Below are 18,807 nucleotides of genomic sequence, written 5' to 3'. Positions count from 1 at the left end.
TACATACAGTTGAAGTCTGAAGGTTACATACACTTCACAAATTTCTTGTTAACAAACGATAGTTTTGTGCATGACACAAGTCATTTTTCCAAACTGTTTACAGACAGATTATTCCACTTATAATTCACTGTATCACAATTCCAGTGGGTCAGAAGTTAACATACACTAAGTTGACTGTGCCTTTAAACAGCTTGGAAAATTCCAGAAAATGATGTCATGGCTTTAGAAGCTTCTGATAGGCTAATTGACATAATTGGAGTCAATTGGAGGTGTACCTGTGGATGTATTTCAAGGCCTACCTTCAAACTCAGTGCCTCTTTGCTTGACATCATGGGAAAATCAAAAGAAATCAGCCAAGACCTCAGAATTTTTTTTTTACCTCCACAAGTCTGGTTCATCCTTGTGACAAATTTCCAAATGCCTGAAGGTACCACGTTCATCTGTACACACAATAGTACGCAAGTATAAACACCATGGGACCATGCAGCCGTCATACCGCTCAGGAAGGAGACGCGTTCTGTCTCCTAGAGATGAACGTACTTTGGTGAAAAAAGTGCAAATCAATCTCAGAACAACAGCAAAGGACCTTGTGAAGACGCTGGAGGAAACAGATACAAAAGTATCTATATCCACAGTAAAACGAGTCCTATATTGACATAACATGAAAGGCAGCTCAGCAAGAAAGAAGCCATTGCTCCAAAATCGCCATAAAAAAAAGACAGACTACGGTTTGCAACTGCACATGGGGACAAAGATCGTACTTTTTGTAGAAATGTCCTCTGGTTTGATAAAACAAAAATAGAACTGTTTGGCCATAATGACCATCCATCCACCATTATGTTTGGAGGAAAAAGAGGGAGGCTTGCAAGCCGAAGAGCACCATCCCAACCATGAAGCACGGGGGTGGCAGCATCATGTTGTCATGCTTTGCTGCAGGAGGGACTGGTGCACTTCACAAAATAGATGGCATCATGAGAAAGGAAAATTATGTGGATATATTGAAGCAAAATCTCAAGACATCAGTCAGGAAGTTAAACCTTGGTCGCAAATGGGTCTTCCAAATGGACAATGACACCAAGCATACTTCCAAAGTCAAGGTATTGGAGTGGCCATCAGAAAGCCCTGACCCCAATCCTATAGAGAATTTGTGGGCAGAACCGAAAAAGTGTGTGCGAGCAAGGAGGCCAACAAACTTGACTCAGTTACACCAACTCTGTCAATTCACCCAACTTATTGTGGGAAGCTTGTGGAAGGCTACCCAAAATTTTGGTCCTAAGTTAAAATTTAAAGGCAGTGCTACCAAATCATAATTGAGTGTATGTAAACTTCTGACCCACTGGGAATTTGATGATAAAAATAAAAGCTGAAATAAATCAATCTCTCTGCTATTCTTCTGACATTAGCATCGAATAGCCCCTGTGATATGCAACATTTCAGGGAAGTTAAGAACAAATATACACAGGTAGTTAGGAACGCTAAGGCTAGCTTTTTCAAGCAGAAATTTGCATACTGTAGCACAAACTCAAAAAAGTTCTGGGACACTGTAAAGTCCATGGAGAATAAGAGCAACTCCTCCCAGCTGCCCACTGCACTGAGGCTAGGAAACACTGTCACCACCGATAAATCCACGATAATCGAGAATTTCAATTAGCATTTCTCTACGGCTGGCCATGCTTTCCTTCAGCCTACCCCAACCACAGCCAACAGCTCCACACCCCCTGCAGCTACTTGTCCAAGCCTCCCCAACTTCTCCTTCACCCATATCCAGATAGCAGATGTTCTGAAAAGCTGCAAAACGGGACCCGTACAAATCAGCTGGGCTAGACAATCTGAAACCTCTCTTTCTAAAATTATGCGGCGCCATTTTTGCAAGCCCTATTACCAGTCTGTTCAACTTATCTTTCGTATCGTCCGAGATTCCTAAAGATTGGAAAGCTGCCGCGGTCATCCCCCTCTTCAAAGGGGGTGACACTCTAGACCCAAACTGTTACAGACCTATATCCATCCTGCCCTGCCTTTCTAAAGTCTTCGAAAGCCAAGTTAACAAGCAGATACTTCTCAGATAGAGTTCAGTGTGTCAAATCGGAGGGCCTGTTGTCCGAACCTCTGGTAGTCTCTATGGGGGTATCACAGGGTTCATTTCTCAGGCCAACTCTTTTCTCTATATATATCAATGATGTCGCTCTTGCCTTGATCCACCTCTACGCAGACGACATCATTTTGTATACTTCTGGCCCTTCTTTGGACACTGTTAAATAACCTCCAGACGAGCTTCAATGCCATACAACTCTCCTTCCGTGGCCTCCAACTGCTCTTAAATACAAGTAAAACTAAATGCATGCTCTTCAACCGATCGCTGTCCGCACCTGCCCGCCCGTCCAGCATCACTACTCTGGACGGTTCTGACTTAGAATATGTGGACAACCACAAATACATAGGTGTCTGGCTAGACCGTAAACTCTCCTTCCAGACTCACATTAAGCATCTCCAATCCAAAATGAAATCTAGAATCGGCTTCATATTTCGCAACAAAGCATCCTTCTCTCATGCTGCCAAACATTCTCTCATAAAACTGACCATCCTACTGATCCTTGACTTCGACCATGTCATCTATAAAATAGCCTCCAATACTCTACTGAACAAACTGGATGCAGTCTATCACAGTGCCATCCGTTTTGTCACCAAAGCTCCATATACTACCCACCACTGCGACCTGTACGCTCTTGTTGGCTGGCCATCGCTTCATACTCGTTGCCAATCCCACTGGCTCCAGGTCATCTACAAGTCTCTGCTAGGTAAAGCCCCGCCTTATCTCAGCTCACTTGTCACCATAGCAGCATCCACCCGTAGCATGCGCTCCAGCAGGTATATCTCACTGGTCACCCCCAAAGCCAATTACTCCTTTGGCCGCCTTTCCTTCCAGTTCTCTGCTGCCAACAAACTGCAAAAATCACTGAAGTTGGAGACCCATATCTTCCTCACTAGCTTTAAGCACCAGCTGTCAGAGCAGCTCACAGATCACTGCACCTGTACATATCCCATCTGTAAATAGCCCATCCAACTACCTCATCCCCATACTGTATTTATTTATCTTGCTCCTTTGCTCCCCAGTATCTCTACTTGCACATGAATCTTCTGCACATCTACCATTCCAATGTCTAATTGCTATATTGTAATTACTTTGCCACCACGGCCTATTTATTGCCTTACCTCCCTTATCTTACCTCATTTGCACTCACTGTATATAGATTCTTCTTTTCTCTACTGTATTATTGACTGTATGTTTGTTTATTCCATGTGTAACTCTGTATTGTTGTATGTGTCTAACTGCTGTGCTTTATCTTGGTCAGGTCGCAGTTGTAAATGAGAACTAGCCTACCTGGTTAAATAAAGGTGAAATATATATATATATATATATATATATATATATATATATATATATATATATTTAAATAGTCTGGGGATCTATCTGGGCGGTAAGCAAATTGAAGTGGGTCTAGGGTGTCAGGTAAGGTAGATGATCCTTGGCTTGTCTCTCAAAGCACTTCATGATAGCTCATTTAGTTCAGTTACCTTTGCTTTCTTGGGTACAGGAACAATGGTGGATATTTTGAAGCATGTGGGGACAGCAGACAGTGATATGGAGAGATTGAATATGTCCGTAAACACACCAGTCAGCTGGTCTGTGCATGCTCTGAGGACGCGGCTAGGGATTCCGTCTGGGCAGGTAGCCAAGCGAGGGTTAACATGCTTAAATGTTTTACTCACATCGGCCACGGAGAAGGAGAGCCCACAATCCTTGGTAGCGGGCCACGTCAGTGGCACTGTTATCCTCAAAGCGGGTGAAGAAGGTGTTTAGCTTGTCTGGAAGAAAGATATTGGTGTCTGCAATGTGGTTGGTTTTCCCTTTGTGGTCCGTGATTGTCTTTAGACCCTGCCACATATGTCTTGTGTCGGAGCCGTTGAATTGCGACTCCACTTTGTCTCTATACTGACGTTTTGCCTGTTTGATTGACTTACGGAGGGAATAAATACACTTTTTGTATTCGGCCATATTCGAAGTCACCTTGCCATGGTTAAATGCGATGGTTCGCGCTTTAGTTTTACGCTAATGCTGCCATCTATCCACGGTTTCTGGTTAGGGTAGGTTTTAATAGTCACAATGGGTACAACATCTCCAATACACTTCCTGATAAACTCAGTCACCATGTTTCGTGTATTCATCAATATTATTCTCGGAGGCTACCCGGAACATATCCCAGTCCGAGCGATCAAAACTATCTTGAAGCATGGATTCCGATTGGTCAGACCAGCGTTGAATAGTCCTTAGCATGGGTACTTCCTGTTTGAGTTTCTGCCTTTAGGAAGGGAAGGGCAAAATGAAGATAAGATTTGCCGAAGGGAGAGAGAGGGCCTTGTAGGCATCCCAGAAGTTGGAGTAGCAGTGGTCGAGTGTTTTAGCAGCGCGAGTACTACAGTCGATGTGTTGATAGAACTTCAGTAGCGTTTTGTAAGGTGCCACTCCTTTGTCCTACGGTCATTCTCACCTCTTTTCCCTGCAGAAGATCACTACGGCTCCTAAAGCTCTTCTCAGCATGACTAGATCCCTGTCTTCCTACTTAACTTTTTCATGCGAACCGTGAGGTTAATGCTGCCGAACGTAGGACCTCAGCTTCTGTCAATAGTGTTGTGTATCGGTATTGGTATTTATTCAGATCCCCATCCTCCCAGCGGTCCCAGCTTGCGTGGCCGAAGCCAAATGCAACTGGGACAAACATTTGTCCAGCATAGTCCAAACCAGACATTTTGCTATCATGGACATGGAGGAGCTAGGGTTCGGCAAGCTGTCACTGGCAAACCACCTCAACCACAGTGCCTAGTCACTGACTGGCACTTCTCTCCCTGGGGAGACAGCACTTTTCCACATCCCGGCAAGGTCTACTTGTCTGTGGCACATTCAGTACGGGCGTTGAACATAATGTCCCTACTGTTGGCTTACCAGGCCCATTTGTTACTGGAGATCGCAATCTTTTAGACATCAACATAGCCATCCAGAACCTATTGAAGGAGATGTGCATCATTACAGATTTCAACCTCCGGGCCTCCAGAGGAGCCATTCAAGGCTGTGGGTGCTCCATGAGCCTTGCTGTGTTAGGGGAGAGAGCCCTGTGGCTCAACTTGTCCAGCCTCTTGGACAAGCAGATTTCCTTGACGGTCCTATTGAGCCGAACGAACTGTTTGGGCCAGTACCGCAGCAACCCAGTCTACCCCTTGACGAGCCAAGGCTTTGCGGCAGGGAAAGGGCAACACACTGGCACCAGGGTTTTCCACACTGCAAAGCCCCCAGCGATGAAGCAGGCAGCGAACCCACAGTTTGAGTCTCCTAACAGAGGCTGGCAAGGGGTTGGCAAGGGGCACTCGACTTAGTGGTACTTTCCGAGCGGCAGAAGGGGCAGCCAACAGTTCACATCGTGTCCTGGCCTGTCCCCACTCGGGTGGAGCATAGACTTCCTTGCCAATCTAAAACCCTAACCCTTGTGCAGTGGCTCATTCAGATGTATCTGCTTAAATGGAAGACGGAGGGGGCTCACTCTACCCCCAAGTGCCCAGTTTACCCCTCCGTGCTACATCTTTCCCCCCAGTTCTCGTTCAAGTAGCCGGGGCAGGTCGCCACCAAGCACCATTGTTTTGATAATATCCCTTTAAATCAAATAAGTCTCTGTCCCATTCAAGAGTCTTGTCAAGGCCACAGAGCAGAAATATGCCAAAAGGGCAACTCGCTATAACGCCACCAGGGGGCACTCCAGGACCACTGGCGAGCGAGTGTCATCCAACTTGTGGGTGACTCACCACAAGAGCAGGGAACTGGCCCGCATTCGCAGCCCAACCCTGGGTCTTGTCCACAGTTACAAAGGGGTACAGACTGCAGTTCGCTATGAAGTACAGGAGGTTGGTAGCACCTCAATTGGGGAGAATGGGCTGGTAGTAATGACTGGAGCGGAATCAGTGGAATGGTATCAAATACATCAAACACATGGTTTCCAGGTGTTTGATGCCATTCCATTTGCTCCGTTCCGGCCATTATTATGAGCTGTGATCCCTCAGCAGCCTTCGTTGCTATGAAGCCACCTGTTTTCAAAGGGATTTTATCTTCAATAGCTAGAATCCCGTGGTGACTCAGCTTGAATACCAGAGCAGGAAATCTCCTCTCTATTGAGCAACAGAGCAATCAGAGCAATGCCAGCGAAAGAGAGCTGTAACGGAATCTACTCCCGGTACTTCCTGGTTCCCAAAAAAAGGAGGAGATATGCCCCATTCTGGACCTACGGGTCCTTAACAGCTATCTGAGAAAGTTCACGTTCCGTACGCTCTATTCCCTGAGTCGACTGGTTAACTTCAATTGACCTACAGGACGCTTATTTTCACACAAGTATTTTGCCAGCACACAAGAGGTTTCCCAGTTTTGCCTTTCAGGACACAGCCTACGAATACCTCGCTGTCCCCTTGTTAGCACTACCTCCCTGGACGTTCATCAAGGGTGTGGAGGTGGCTCTAGCATCCCTGAGAATCAGGGGGCTGAGAGCCTCTGCCTACGTAGACGATTAACTGCTTTTCTCCCTGACACAGGAGCAAGCAGTGTGAGATACGGCTTCCCTTGTAACCCACCTCACAACCATCTCAGTTGTTGTACCGCTAGGTCTACTGAGAATGAGAGACTTACAATGTATGTGTACACTACGTCACCTCAATCAAAAGATAAACAATAACCTCAGAATGTCCTTCGGCTCTCTGTCACTAGACGAGCCCCTCGATCTTTGTTTCTGGCACTCCCCTAGCGGTAGTATCATTGAGGAAGGTGGTGATGACAGAGGCATCACTCACAGGGTGAGGCGTAGTCCACGAGGGAAGAGCAGTAAACGGAGCATGTCTGCGATATGGGAGTTGGCCATACCCACATTGTGAGATATTGAAACAAGTATTTGAGGGGCCTCCCGAGTGGCTGCAGCACAGTGCTAGTGGCGTCATTACAGACCCGGGTTCGATCCCGGGCTGTATAACAACCGGCCGTGATCAGGAGTCCCATAGGGCAGCGCACAATTGGCCCAGCATTGCACGGGTTAGTGGAGGGTTTGTCCGGGGGGGGCTTTACTTAACTCATTGTGCTCTAGCGACTCCTTGTGGTGGGCCAGGCACTTGCAGGTTGACCTCGGTCGTCAGTTGAACAGTGTTTCCTCTGACACATTGGTTTGGCTGGCTTCTGGGTTAAGTGGGCGGTTGTTAAGAAGCGAGGTTTGACAGGTCATGACTCGACCTTTGCATCCCGAGCCCGATGAGGAGTTGCACTGGTGATACAAGAACAAAATTGGGGCAAAATGGAGGGTAAAATACAACATCAACAAAAATTTGAGAAACAAGTTTTTGAAAGAGAACTCAAGTTTTCTTTTGTATCAGAAACCAACTAAGGGTCCCTTACTTTCACTCATACTATTAGAACCGTGTAATAGTATGAGTGAAAGTAAGGGACCCTTAGTTGGTTTCTGATTCCTAATTATATGGCAGGAACTCCTTAGCTGGGTCAAACAAAGGGGAGACATTACTTTCACACTCCCCCAAAATTTCAGATGCCAAAGCAGGTGCCTCTCCACCCCAGGAGGAGGCATCTTGTCTGAGAGCTTTGGTATGTGTCTCAAATGTCACCCTACTCCCTATTTAGTGCACTACTTTCTACCAGGGAACATAGGGAACAGGTGTGTGTGTGTGGGGGGGGGGGGGGGGGGGGGGGGGGGGGGGGGTCAACAGAGTGGCAGATGATAAACCAGTTAAGCAACATTTTCACTACACAGCTGAAAATTACTTCCAACACACCTGAAAACACTAGCAATATTCTCCCACTTTGGGGTATTTATGCAGTGGTTATGTTGAAGAAAACTCTGTTGTACTGTACAGCAGCAGATACACTGTCATGACATTATGGTGATAAACATTTCTTTTTTTTACAATTTGACCTGCATGTAGCTAAGGTATTTTAATGTTAATAGTACAGTAGTGAGGGGCAAATATATTGGAATCTCCTACAGGGATGTTTACTGTAGGTCAAAGGGTCAATCTGCAGTTGCTACATCCAATTTTAGACATCCAATGTTAAATAATGATATGTACACAATGATTTTTTAAGAGTATAACTTATCAATGCCTCATGAGCTCAGTCGAACCCCATCAGAACCCACGATATAAGCGTATATACCTCCAATGTTTGTAAGGAAAGTAAATGTAAACAAACACTGTATAGCCTCAAAATATGGTTAAAACTATAACTTTGATCATCCATAGCCCTGCCTATGAATTTGAGAGTAGTTACATTTCTCCAGCCCCATCACTCAGCTTTTTACCAAAACAGTGGTGGGGATTGTTATTGTTTAAACGGCGGATTGCCCCTTTAAGGATAATAAAACTGCGTATTGCCCCACAAGCACAATAAACATCAGGAGTTATACCTATTTCCTGTTTATAATGATGTGTGTCTTGTTGTAGCCATAATGGCCGACAGCCACTCGAATCCTTAATGGTGAAACTGCCACGTCCGTTTGCGATATTACAACAACAAAGAAGTTACTGCAAACACTGAACACTGTTATTTTCCCTCGGACATCATTGCAAGCGGGATAGAGCAGCAGCATATGGACTGCAATTTTTTTTTTACCATGATGTGCAATGCTCCCCCAGCCTTCCCCACCTCTGCTTTGTCAACAAAACAAAAACAATAACGGCTGTGGGGTGGACAGTGGTACTGTTTCCCCCTACTGTGGATTCCATCTTTAACCCTCAATATGGGTAATGAGAGTGATGTCGATGCCAGTGTCTGGCTTTAGTTTCACTCATGGAGATTATCCCTGTGAATTATTCAAGCAGAGTGGAGTGGTCTTGTGTTCCAATGGCCGTGCTTGGTGTAGTCTCTGCCACCTATCAAGCAAAGGAAGATAATTCATTAGCACCAAGTCTTCAGGGTATATACTATGACATGTTCTCACCAAAATCTGGTTGATAAAGACAAAGAGAGAGAAAGAAAGAGAGGGAGAGGAGAGAGAAAGAAAGAGAGGGAGAGGAGAGAGAAAGAAAGAGAGGGAGAGGAGAGAGAAAGAAAGAGAGGGAGAGGAGAGGAGAGAGAAAGAAAGAAAGAGAGGGAGAGGAGAGAGAAAGAGAGGGAGAGGAGAGAGAAAGAAAGAGAGGGAGAGGATAGAGAAAGAAAGAGAGGGAGAGGAGAGAGAAAGAAAGAGAGGGAGAGGAGAGAGAAAGTGCAAGGTAGTGAGTGGAGTGATAAAGAAAGGATGAGATTAATTTAGTTATGCTATGTTTATTACCGACTGAAAAGGGATAGCGCCCCTGACTGCATACAGGCTCAAGACCATTGGATTCTTATGGTCGATTGTTGGTTTGATGTTGGTTTCAACTTAATAAACTATGCACAAAAATCGGACACCTTTTGAGGCAAAGATGTTTCTTCCTCCTTCCCCACACATAGATGTTGACATTTAGCCGGTGTAAAATGAAGTCCCTTTAATAAATGCGGCGAGGTTGTGATCTTTGTGTTTAAACTTGGAGTATAAAGTAGAGCCTGAACTATGCCTGACCTTCATTGTCATGGCAACAGAGGCTATGAGCACTCCCAGGAGTGCAATACTTCTATTGGTTATTATTCACAATCCGTAATGTTTCCAGAAGGTTGACTGCTGGTGGAAAATTATAGCCTACCTACCTGTACTCTGAGGAAGGTCATTTAAAATTGTTGATCTTATTATTGTCTGTGGTTTATGGACTTAGGTTGCTATGTTTCAGTTGTATACAACATTGTAGAAGGTAATGTTGGTATTTAGAACAGATTGATCATTTATTAGAATTGAATAGTTCATCATTAAACATCCAGTACCATACTTAAAAACAAAATACACACAGTATCCTCTTGTCTATCCCCTTTCTGTGGTGTTCTTTATTCCAAGGGAAGTCTCAAGGAACCCCTTATTCTCAGAACACAACATTGAACAGGGACTCCCAGTCCATCTATTAACAGCATTTTTGAGCATCAGAGACAAACAACGTCCAGAGGCCCAGTTTCTCTGACTCCTGTCTAACCTGGTAATGAATTGCGCAGCGGGCCCGGCTGGGCCCGGCCTGGCACTCTACTAATGCCAGATAGAGTAGTCATCATTTATTAAAGCCTACCTGGGCTTAGTTTCACTGCCCACCACTGCGGCGAACTTCCTCAACTCCTCTACTGGCTATTATTCTTCCTCCAGGACACACAGCCTCAATGGCATAATGTATTCCGGGACTACAGATAAAAGAAGGCAAAGATCAAAATATCAATGACTGTGCCATTAGAGGAGAGTAAGATAGGGGAGTGTGGCTGAAAAGAAAGAGAATGGATATTATACAGCTTCTGGTCGATTCAGAATGGCATTTTGAAGGCACATCTTCGGAATCTGTGAGTAGAACCATGCTCCATTTGTATAGCAAAGACATCCGGAGAATTGTCATAGCCACCATAGCTGCATGGTGCCCTGCTTGCTGTTCTGAATGTGGAGTACTGAAGATAATGGGTGTCATTAGAGTTCAAGGACTTCTTTCAATTGAGAGGACAGGCTCAATTCTCCACAGTCACATTTCAGTGATGGTGCCATGCTATTCAGTACACCACTTAGAGAGTTCAAACTTGGCATTGAACTTTATTACCAATGCCTTATTGTAGGATACCACAAAATCCCCACTGCTGTGAAAGAGTGTACAGTGTTAACCAAATAAATACAACATGGTATTTGGTGATGTAAAATATGTTTTAAAAATGTTTTTGTAAGAAAGAGACAATACAATGCGAACTCATTTCCCAAATGTGGAAAAAGAGAATGAAATTATGTGGGCAGAATCAATGTGATGAGGACCTCTGGCCAGGGGAACCTGCTGCTTTCTGTTAATGCACTGTGGCACCCATAAATCCATAGCATGTGGAAACGCTAATACCTCTCAAACACACGATTGTATTGGAGGAAATCAGATTGCACCCGTTAGGAGCCCAGCCTATCCCACTGCTCTGCTGTTCTATGGGTTACAGAGTAGGCTACAGACGCTATTTCCAATAGACTCCCCTATGATTTAATATAAACACATGCAGAATCAATGCATCCAGTAGCACTTAAGCGCTTTTCTAACGAGGTTAAGTAATCTCAGAACTACCGTAGACCTATTGGCTGTTGCTTTATTTAATTGCTTCTGGATGAAAGTAACATAAGCCTTGTTATCAAGGTCATGCAGGTCACGTTCATGGCAGAAGTATACAATATAGCTGCTCCGTTGTCTATTGTTTTCTCCTCTGGCTTTTGAATCTGCTTTACATGTTGTGTTTTCATCCATAGAGCATGCTATGTAATATGACACACACACACACACACACACCCCACACACACAGACATAGACATTAAGTTGGTTGGTAACCGGGGAGAAATAAAGAGGGGAAGAAAGAGAGGCTTTGAATAATGAATGCGAAGAGGCCTGTTACACAGCAGACAAGCCTTTGAAGTGACATAACTTACTGCCACAGCTTTCATATCTTCACCCATTGCTCACATAGAGAGAGAGAGGGGGAAAGAGAGAGAGAGAGCGATAAAGAGACCAAAGCTAGTAAGAGAGGGGAAGGGACGGGGCAGGGGAGAGAAAGAGACAGAGAGAAAGAAAGAGAAAGAGAGAGAGAAGTATGGGGGCATCCATCATGCTCTTAGGCTCATCATGGACCTATTCTGAGTGTCCATCACTCTGTTAGGTGACAACTGTGACATGTTACATAGTGTGGTACAAGAGGAGATAGTGTTACTTGAACATTGAAGACACAGGAAGGGATCTGTTTAATGACTTGATTTAAGTCTTGTGGCAAAATAAGGATTAGAGCCTTTGGTGATTTCGCTCTTAGACTATTTGATTTAGATAATTTTCAGCTGGAAGACAAATTACAGCACAGATTTCATAGGAAAGATGGGTTCTTCTTTGCTCTTTCAGTACTATCCATTATTTCCTGAAAAGGGACATAACACATGGGTTTCCGTTTTCTCACTTATAAACTCTGAACTCTTCCTGGCACTGCCCTTATCACAGAATTACTCCGGGTTCCCTGCTTTCTGAGGAATCTGGGGACATCTCGGAATAAAAACGATTTCATGCCTCTGATAACACAAGAGTGAGGCATGACAATTACGCCTACGTGTCTCAATTACATTATTCATGTGATTTACATTCATTAACTGAACACTGGTTAAGGAACATTGTTCGTGATGTTCAAATTAGACATCCACTTGTTATGAGTTGGGATGCCTCAAACTGTGCCACGATGACTCACCTAGTGTCAAAAGTAGTGCACTATATGGGGAATAGGGTGGGTTTTAAAATGCAGCCTATAGGACTTTTGTCATTACTGTAAGTATGTTATGCCTGACCTCCTCCCCCTGTCCTCCTCCCCAGCCACAGGACCAAGTCATCAGGCTGGCCACCTCCTTCTGGCATCTGGAGCGCCGCTCATGGACCCCCCAATGGATGGGATATGGCCACCAATAGAGACGGACGAGACTGCTACATCAAGTAAGTCGAGTCGAGGAGAGAGGAGAGGAGAGACGAGGAGAGGAGAGGAGAGACGAGGAGAGGAGAGGAGGGGAGAGGAGGAAAGAGGAGAGAAAAAGAAGACAGTGGTTCTCTCTCAGTCCCAGATGTTTGGGAGGCTTTGGCAACCTGTGATTATTTCAGCCACGTCATTGCCTAGTGCCTCCACACTCTCTCTCTCCCTCCATCTGTGCCTTCAGAATACTGATTCTCCTTTTCTTTCCATTGCTGCGCACAGACACAGACCCTGTCTGCACACAGACTCTCTCTCTCTCTCTCTCTCTCTCACACACACTCACAGTCATGCTCCAACCACTTTACTGTAGCTAGCTCTGGAGCAGAGAAGTAAACCCTAATTATGTTCTCTGCCGGCTCCTGATAAAGAATTCACCTGCGTAGTGACTTTCTTTGATCTCTATGAAACTGCATGTAGCTGCAGAGACGCTGGGGTGCAGTGCTATCAGCATAATCGATTCATAGCCATTCTGGATATCTGAGGAGGACTACAGGTAAAATAATCCTCTCTGTCTATCTGTCTCTCCTGTGATCTGAATGTGGTTTGACTGTACTGTTCTGCTCTGTACTGTACTGTTCTGTACTATATGCGGGCAAGAAAGCCCAGAGTAACAAGTGAGTGTTTGGCTGCTTCTTCATGTCTTATGATGTTTCTGTAGGAGGATGAGGCTTTGCAACAACAAAAAAAGACAAGATTCCTAGCCGTACTGTGGCATTCGTACTTATCTCTTCATGCATAATATAGTGCTTTCTTATTTAGACACAGTGTGTCCTCATGGAATATGCACCCTTCTGTAATACAATATTACATACAGTATGTGCACATTGTTTGCCTAGTGATTACATATAAACCTAGCTCTCATAAGGAGATTTGTGATATGTTAAATTGTGATCTTGTGCTGCATTGAGATAGGTACTGTCGGAAACAGGCTAGGGAACTTATCATACTTGGGTTAGAGCTTGAGCAGCGTGATGTCAGACAGGTTACATAAGAGCTCCAGAGGAGGACGGAGTGTATTGGATGTACATAGTCTGTCTGGATGAGGCACGTCACCGAGGCTGGTTTGGCTCGAACCATGCTAAATAGGAAGAAGACTAATAAATAATGTGGCGTGTCTGTGTCAGTAGTGATCGCTCAGTTTTTCAAGGTTCTAATTGTTTGACATCAAGTTGTGGTGTTGCTTAATGGAACAGGTATAGTATGCATGACAAGATGGCATGAATAAACCAGTGACAGTGACTAAGCATACTGTATCACACCATATACACTGAGTGTATAAAACATTATGAACACCTGCTCTTTCCATGACATAGACTGACCAGGTGAATCCAGGTGAAAGTTATGATCCCTTATTGATGGCACTTGTTAAATCCACTTCAATCAGTGTAGATGAAGAGGAGGAGACAGGTTAAAGAAGGATTTTTAAGCCTTGAAACAATTGAGACATGGATTGTGTATGTGTGCCATTCAGAGGGTGAATGGACAAGACAAAATATTTAAGTGCCTTTGAACGGTTTATGGTAGTAGGTGCCAGGCGCACCGGTTTGGGTCAAGAACTACAACAGTTTCCCGTGGGCATCCAGCCAACTTGACACAACTGTGGGAGTATTGGAGTCAACATGGGCCAGCATTCCTGTGGAACTCTTTCGACACCTTGTAGAGGCCATGCCCCGACTAATTGAGGCTCTTCCGAGGGCAAATTCTCAACCAAATATTACCCAATTATCCACATTGAATTGACGTGGTGTGCCCAGTGGGAAACACTGCTTTTTCCAGATTTAGCACTAAAAAAGTATATGGCAGCATCTTACTTGCATGTGATTTTTCAGCCATATGGGAAACCAGAAATAGAACGTGTGGCCATTGGCCAATGAGCCTTTGACCTGTGTGAGGCGGTGCAGTATGCTGGTGATTAGGGAAGGGCCAAGTCCTGAGGTTTAAACAGAGACAGATTGGCTTCATGTTGGACCTGTGGAACCACTGTGGCTGGCCAACCTGTCACTGGTACCTGTTAGTCTGTTGCCGAAGATTTGGTCCTGGTGGAGACTCAGTAAGGACAATAGTTTGTGTTGCTTATGTTTATACATCTTGTGTTGCTTATGGTCAGTCACTCAGCTGCTTAGTGATCAGTCACTATGGGTTATGAGGGATGTGTAGATCATAGAAATAAAAGTTCTAGAGCGATTATATTTCTATGTTGTAGAATGGGGCAAGCTGCAGAACATTAGTAACTAATGGTGCTGATTAGTGTCCATTAGACACAGCCCAGCTAGCACATAGTGTTCTGAGAACCATATGTTTCTTAGAGCTTGGTGAGAGCGTGGTTGTCTTATGGTTATTTTGGACACAACCTTTCCACAACTTTCTGGGAATGGTGCAAGATGCACCCTCGACAACTACAGTGATTATTATTATTTGACCATGCTGGTCATTTATGAACATTTGAACATCTTGGCCATGTTCTGTTATAATCTCCACCCGGCACAGCCAGAAGAGGACTGGTCACCCCTCATAGCCTGGTTCCTCTCTAGGCTTCTTCCTAGGTTTTGGCCTTTCTAGGGAGTTTTTCCTAGCCACCGTGCTTCTGCACCTGCATTGCTTGCTGTTTGGGGTTTTAGGCTGGGTTTCTGTACAGCGCTTTGAGATATCAGATGATCTAAGATTGGCTATATAAATTGATTTGATCCATTTTTGTTGTTGTTGAAATAAGAAGAAAGGAGAGAAAACTTCAAACTTCTGTTCCCATTCACTTTTCCAATTGTAAACGAGTGAGATAGATCATGGAGCATGTGGAGGACGCATAGAAGTTCATGTGGATGGAGAAAGAAATGCATTGCTTTACACTGACCATCAGGGTGTACCCTGTCCATGCATACTAAATGACCGACATTGCATACTCTATGAATATGACTATGGTCTTGGGAGAGGTGAGCAGAGGAAACGTATGGCTTCATTCCAACAACCAATGTGAAACCAAAAACATACGTTCACACAACTTCCAAGGAACTAAATGTGCTAGCTGAGAGGGCTTGTCAGTACGTTGGGAGGCGGGCCATCTCTAGCAGGTGGACGTGGTTGGAGATGAGACAGCACACTTCCTGGTTGCAGATGTCCATATGTTTTTCCACTGCACACAATCTGTTGTGGTTGTCATGTATAAGTGCTGAAACCAACATCACAAATCCAAAAGTGACTTTGTCTCAGTGGCACCTTAGCAATATGATATGTTTTATTGCAACCCAAAACCAAGGGAATCAACCATATAACATTACTCACAATGTGCTTCAAATGTCAGTAAGAAGACGTCTGTGTGTCTGTTACCATAGGCCTCCGTGTAAATGTCAAGAAGCCCCTGCCTGCACCTCCCCTGCCCTCGCTCAGTGCCTTGAAAGATTAATTGTGGGTATTTAGTGACGAATGGAACATGTGTCAGGAATGACTGTGAATTACACACTGGCTCCCCAGTCAGCCCACAGGCCTAATTACCCAACACAGTGGCTACCATGGGAAGAGTTGCTACTGCTGCCTCTGATGCTACAGTTCTGCTGCTGGAGAAGGGAGAGATACTGGATAAGGAAAAACTGGAGGAACATACAGAGGAGATGCAAAGCTACAAATTGGCACATAAACAGTTTTGTTGACAGTTTATGTGGTGTAAATGTAAAGGATATTATAGTTTGATTAATTGATGTACTGTATGTGATCTACAAATCCAGTTATTAACACAGTTAACATGATAGTCTAATTGAATTGCAGTCTATTTACATAGATCCATCTAGAGGGAATATCCCGAATTAAAGTCAATGTTGACTAGTTCAAATGAGAGGGGTGATCGGGGTTCAGACTGAGGTGTGTTCGGCAACAGACTAACAGGTACCAGTGACAGGTTGGCCAGCCACAGTGGTTCCACAGGTCCAACATGAAGCCAATCTGTCTCTGTTTAAACCTCAGGACTTGGCCCTTCCCTAATCACCAGCATACTGCACCGCCTCACACAGGTCAAAGGCTCATTGGCCAATGGCCACACGTTCTATTTCTGGTTTCCCTTATGGCTGAAAAATCACATGCAAGTAAGATGCTGCCATATACTTTTTTAGTGCTAAATCTGGAAAAAGCAGTGTTTCCCACTGGGCACACCACGTCAATTCAATGTGGATAATTGGGTAATATTTGGTTGAGAATTTGATCAATGATATTACAATCTATATTCACCCACTCAAAATACCCAAAGTTTGTTGAATTTCCAATGCTTTAAAACATCTAAAAGCACAACCAAATTCCAATGAAAAAACAATGTCTTATTTTTGCTTTAGTTGTCATCCAAATGTTTATCACTGTGCTTTCAACCATTTAAAGGCACAGCAAAGATCAAATGGAAATACAATGTCAGATCTTTTTTTAAATGTATACAACAAATTCATGTGTTATTACTGTGCTTCATCTAATAGCAGAACCAAATGACCTGGATTGCAGTTGAGATTACATTTAAAAGTACATGGTGCAAGCGATCAATGCCCTTCGAGATTCTGCACAGATTATTACAGCAATTACTCTATAGCACTCTATAATACTCCGTGAACTGGTCATCTCTGTATACCCGTCGCAATACCCACTGGTTGATGCTTATTTAGAAAACCCTCTAAGCCTCACTCCCCCCTATCTGAGATACCCACTGCAGCCCTCATCCTCCACATACAATACCCATTCTGCTAGTCACATTATGTTAAAGGTCCCCAAAGCACACACATCCCTGGGTCGCTCCTCTTCAGTTCGCTGCAGCTGGAACGAGCATCAAAAAGCACTCAAACTGGACCGTTTTATCTCTATCTCCCGGGCTCCTGAGTGGCGCTGCTGTCTAAGGCTGCATCTCCGTGCTAGAGATGTCACTAAAGATGTCACTAAAGACACCCTGATTCAAATCCAGGCTGTATCATAACCGGCCGTGATTAGGAGTCCCATAGGGCGGCGCACAATTGGCCCAGCGTCGTCTGGGTTTGGCCGGCGTAGGCCGTCATTGTAAATAAGAATTTGTTCATAACTGGCTTGCCTAGTTACATAAAAAATGTAATTCATTCCAAGATTCAATCATGGACACTCTTACTGACAGTTGTGGCTGCTTTGTGTGATGTATTGTTGTCTCTACATTCTTGCCCTTTGTATGCTGTTGTCTCTGCCCAATAATGTTTGTACCATGTTTTGTGCTGCTGCCATGTTGTGTTGCTACCATGTTGTTGTCATGATGGGTTTTCATGTGTTGCTGCCATGCTGTTGTTGTCTTAGGTCTCTCTTTATGTAGTGTTGTGGTGTCCCTCTTGTTGTGATGTGTGTTTTGTCCTATATTTTCATTTTCATTTTTAATCCCAGCCCTCGCCCCCGCAGGAGGCCTTTTGCCCTTTGGTAGGCCGTCATTATAAATAAGAATGTGTTCTTAACTGACTTAAATAAACTAGTTAAATAAACGTTTAAACAAATGTAAAAAATGTTACAAATGAAGATCTTCACAGACCTGCAACCTATGCATGCTATTTTGAACATGCAGGCTTTGATTAAGAAGAAATGTATAGTTACAGTAACCTTGAAATGTTGTCATGGATGTGTTACTCATTTTAAGCTTGAATGTTACGTTAGTTTGTAAGATAGCCTTCACTTTAGGTTATCTACTGTATTACAACAGGAATATTGAATTGTGTTTGGTTGACAACACAACCAACTATCAACATTCAAAGGAGCTTGGATAGATCCATCTGTGCTACTGGCTTAATCCTATTCTTGAACTTTTCTTTGTGGTATTATTTGTGGTTGAGTTTTCTTTTTGGTTGAGGAGATGTGAATCCAACATATGATTTGTTACCTTGTCGACTAAATCAGTTGCACAGTTGAAACTATCCAAGCAGAAGATAAAATGTAGCTTTTTTTCCAATCCAATGAATTTTCAACATAGACTCCATGCGACAATACGTCGGCAAATTACGTGGAAATAACTTTGATTCAACCAGTTTCTGCCCAGTGGGTTATCTGCATTAGAATGTGTGCATGTTAAGTTTGAGATTTTCTTGATAAGAGTGAAAGTGAGGCTGCATGAAGATATAATCACAGCTAGATTGTCATCGCCCACGTGTTCTATTTTGAGGCATGGCAGTAGTTTGTAATTTCAG

At 44.0% G+C, this 18,807-nt stretch overlaps 1 protein-coding gene across 2 annotated transcripts in view; it reads left to right on the top strand.

Annotated features, from left to right (window-relative positions):
- The window catches only part of LOC115155959 (FERM and PDZ domain-containing protein 4), a 45,559-nt gene that overhangs the window by 12,387 nt on the left and 14,365 nt on the right, over positions 1-18,807 (top strand). The window contains exon 2 of one of the 2 annotated variants that reach the window (XM_029703086.1): positions 12,502-12,618. In XM_029703086.1, the coding sequence (XP_029558946.1) occupies positions 12,502-12,618 (117 nt within the window). Of the gene's footprint in view, positions 1-12,501; positions 12,619-12,936; positions 13,146-18,807 lie in introns of those variants that run through there. The other variant, XM_029703087.1, reaches the window with a different exon arrangement.

The sequence above is a fragment of the Salmo trutta genome, chromosome 20 (genome assembly GCF_901001165.1).
Source record: "Salmo trutta chromosome 20, fSalTru1.1, whole genome shotgun sequence".
NCBI lineage: Eukaryota > Metazoa > Chordata > Actinopteri > Salmoniformes > Salmonidae > Salmo > Salmo trutta.
This window is presented reverse-complemented; position numbering and strand designations above follow the sequence as displayed.